The sequence below is a fragment of the Clupea harengus genome, chromosome 5 (genome assembly GCF_900700415.2).
Source record: "Clupea harengus chromosome 5, Ch_v2.0.2, whole genome shotgun sequence".
Taxonomy (NCBI): domain Eukaryota; kingdom Metazoa; phylum Chordata; class Actinopteri; order Clupeiformes; family Clupeidae; genus Clupea; species Clupea harengus.
Window position 1 is genome coordinate 15,962,145 of NC_045156.1, and position 2,500 is coordinate 15,964,644.

General features: G+C 49.7%; 1 protein-coding gene across 3 annotated transcripts in view; it reads right to left on the reverse strand.

Annotated features, from left to right (window-relative positions):
* tfeb (transcription factor EB) overlaps positions 1 to 2,500 on the reverse strand; it is a 35,351-nt gene that overhangs the window by 9,997 nt on the left and 22,854 nt on the right. For all 3 annotated transcript variants that reach the window (XM_031567866.2, XM_042707833.1, XM_031567867.2), the window contains one exon: positions 1,099 to 1,188. In XM_031567866.2, coding sequence (XP_031423726.1) covers positions 1,099 to 1,188 — 90 coding nt within the window. The remainder of the gene's footprint in view (positions 1 to 1,098; positions 1,189 to 2,500) is intronic.

Consider the following 2,500-nt stretch of genomic DNA (forward strand, 5'->3'; position numbering starts at 1 on the left):
ACACACACACACACACACACACGCTCCTCTGTCTTGTCTCTGCCCTCCTCTGGGAGACTAACCCCGGCCACAGCGCTCTCTCCTCTTTTCTAGTGTCTCAGTGCTGTTGAGCTGTGAACTTTCCCCTGTCAGGACTTTCAGCCTTGTTTTCCTCAGACTCTCAAATGCCCTCCCTCAACCCCCCCCCCCCCCCCCCTCCCCATCCCCCATCCCCCTCCACAAAATACCTTGTAAACAAGTTGAACTCTAACTGGATGTGGCTTAATTGTTAATTTTAGGCAGTTAGTTTAAATACAAAGCCCTGTGCCTCTACTCTGTGGAGGGAGGGAGGGAGGGAGGGAGGGAAGGGAGGAGGGAGGGAGGGAGGGGAAAAGGGGAGGAGGGAGAGAGAGAAGGAAGAGAGAGCGAGTGAGTGAGGTAGAGAGAGAGAGAGAGACGGAGGGAGAGAGAGAGAGAGAGAGAGAGAGAGAGAGAGAGCATGAGACAGAGAGATTTTTTTGACCGGGAAAGCTTGCTTGAGCCTTGGGCTACTCGTGTGGATCATTTAAATCAATTGAAATGCCTCAAATGCTCACAGGCAACCGAGCGTAACCGCTGTAGGCCTGTTTCAGTCCAGAGTAGCATATATATCCACTGCACCACAGGGAAAGAGAGCGCAGATCACCTGAACACAATACGTGTTACAGGACCACAAGTGGGTTCGTAGTCTGATGTGGAAACAAGTCAATTGCATCACTGCTATGACAGACACAATGACTAGAAGCATTAGACACATCTTGAAGGCAGGAACAAGGCGAGAACAAGGCGAGAACAAGGCCAGAACAAGGCCAGAACAAGGCTAGCACTTTGGTTGTAATGCGCTGTAATGAGTCCTTGACAGATGACTGGACATAACTGCTGCTGTGAGTCAGAAAGGGAGCTTTAAATAGTCCGACTGAGGGATAGGTCAGACACAAGTAACGGGAGCCACATCAAAGCAGATCACTGCCCACATACACACTATGACTAAGTCTGAACCAGAGGTTGCATTGAAGAGAGGTTTGCAAAGCAAATGTGTGTGTGTGTGTCTGTGTGTGTGTGTGGGGGGGGGATACTCACTGTGTTTGGCATCTGGACAGGGTCAATGTAGGCCTGAATGTCATCATAGCTGGACTGCAGACTGATGATGTCATCAATAACCTCATCCATCTACTCAGCAGAAACATAAAAACACAAGAAGAAATCAGTTTAGAAAACACACACACACACACACACAGATTCATCCAATGCTTTGTTTACTTATAGTACCAAATCCCATCTAGTATCCATGGCAGTGGAGTTGAATCTGTCTGCCCTGCAGGATCTGCAGAGGCTACCCTCTTCATGGATAGAGCTGTCTTGGCAGAGCTGGTGGCGTGTGAGTGTGTGTGTGTGTGTGTGTGTGTGTGTGTGTGTGTGTGTGTGTGTGTGTGTGTGTGTGTGTGTGTGTGTGTGCGTGCGTGCGTGTGGCAGGACCAAAGTCTGCTGGGTTCCAAAGGGCCCTATGGTGTGTTGGGGCTTCTCTATCATTCTTTAACCCCTAATTGCCCCAGCATGCTTTTAATTGGCCACTTAACGGTCCATGAGAGGGCAGCTCGCTTAGTTAACACTCTGACCTGTGGCAGAGAGCTGCACACACACACACTACACACACACAACACACACACACACACACACACACACACACACACACATACACACACACGCACACAACACAGACACACAACTCCCTGGGCAGAGGGCAGTGCCCACAGACACTACAAACAGGTACACACACACACACACACACACACACACACACACACACACAGACACACAACTCCCTGGGCAGAGGGCAGTGCCCACAGACACTACAAACAGGCACACACACACACACACACACACACACACACACACACGCACACACTACACACACACAGACACACAACTCCCTGGGCAGAGGGCAGTGCCCACAGACACTACAAACAGGCACACACACACACACACACACACACACACAACTCCCTGGGCTGAGGGCAGTGCCCACAGACACACACACACACACACACACACACACACACACACACACACACACACAGACACACAACTCCCAGAGGGCAGTGCCCACAGACACTACAAACAGGCACACACACGTCAAGTTATCCTTGAGTTTACTAGTCCTTATGTGGCTTTGGCTGAACTGCTCCTTCAGTGATGATGAGGGTTAAGGTGGCTAAGGCTAAGTTATTCCTTAAGCTACGATGAGGGTTAAGGTGGCTAAGTTATTCCTTTAGCTACGATGAGGGTTAAGGTGGCTAAGGCTAGTTATTCCTTTAGCTACGATGAGGGTTAAGGTGGCTAAGGCAAAGTTATTCCTTTAGCTACGATGAGGGTTAAGGTGGCTAAGGCTAAGTTATTCCTTCATTGACGATGAGGGTTAAGGTGGCTAAGGCTAAGTTATTCCTTTAGCTACGATGAGGGTTAAGGTGGCTAAGGCTAAGTT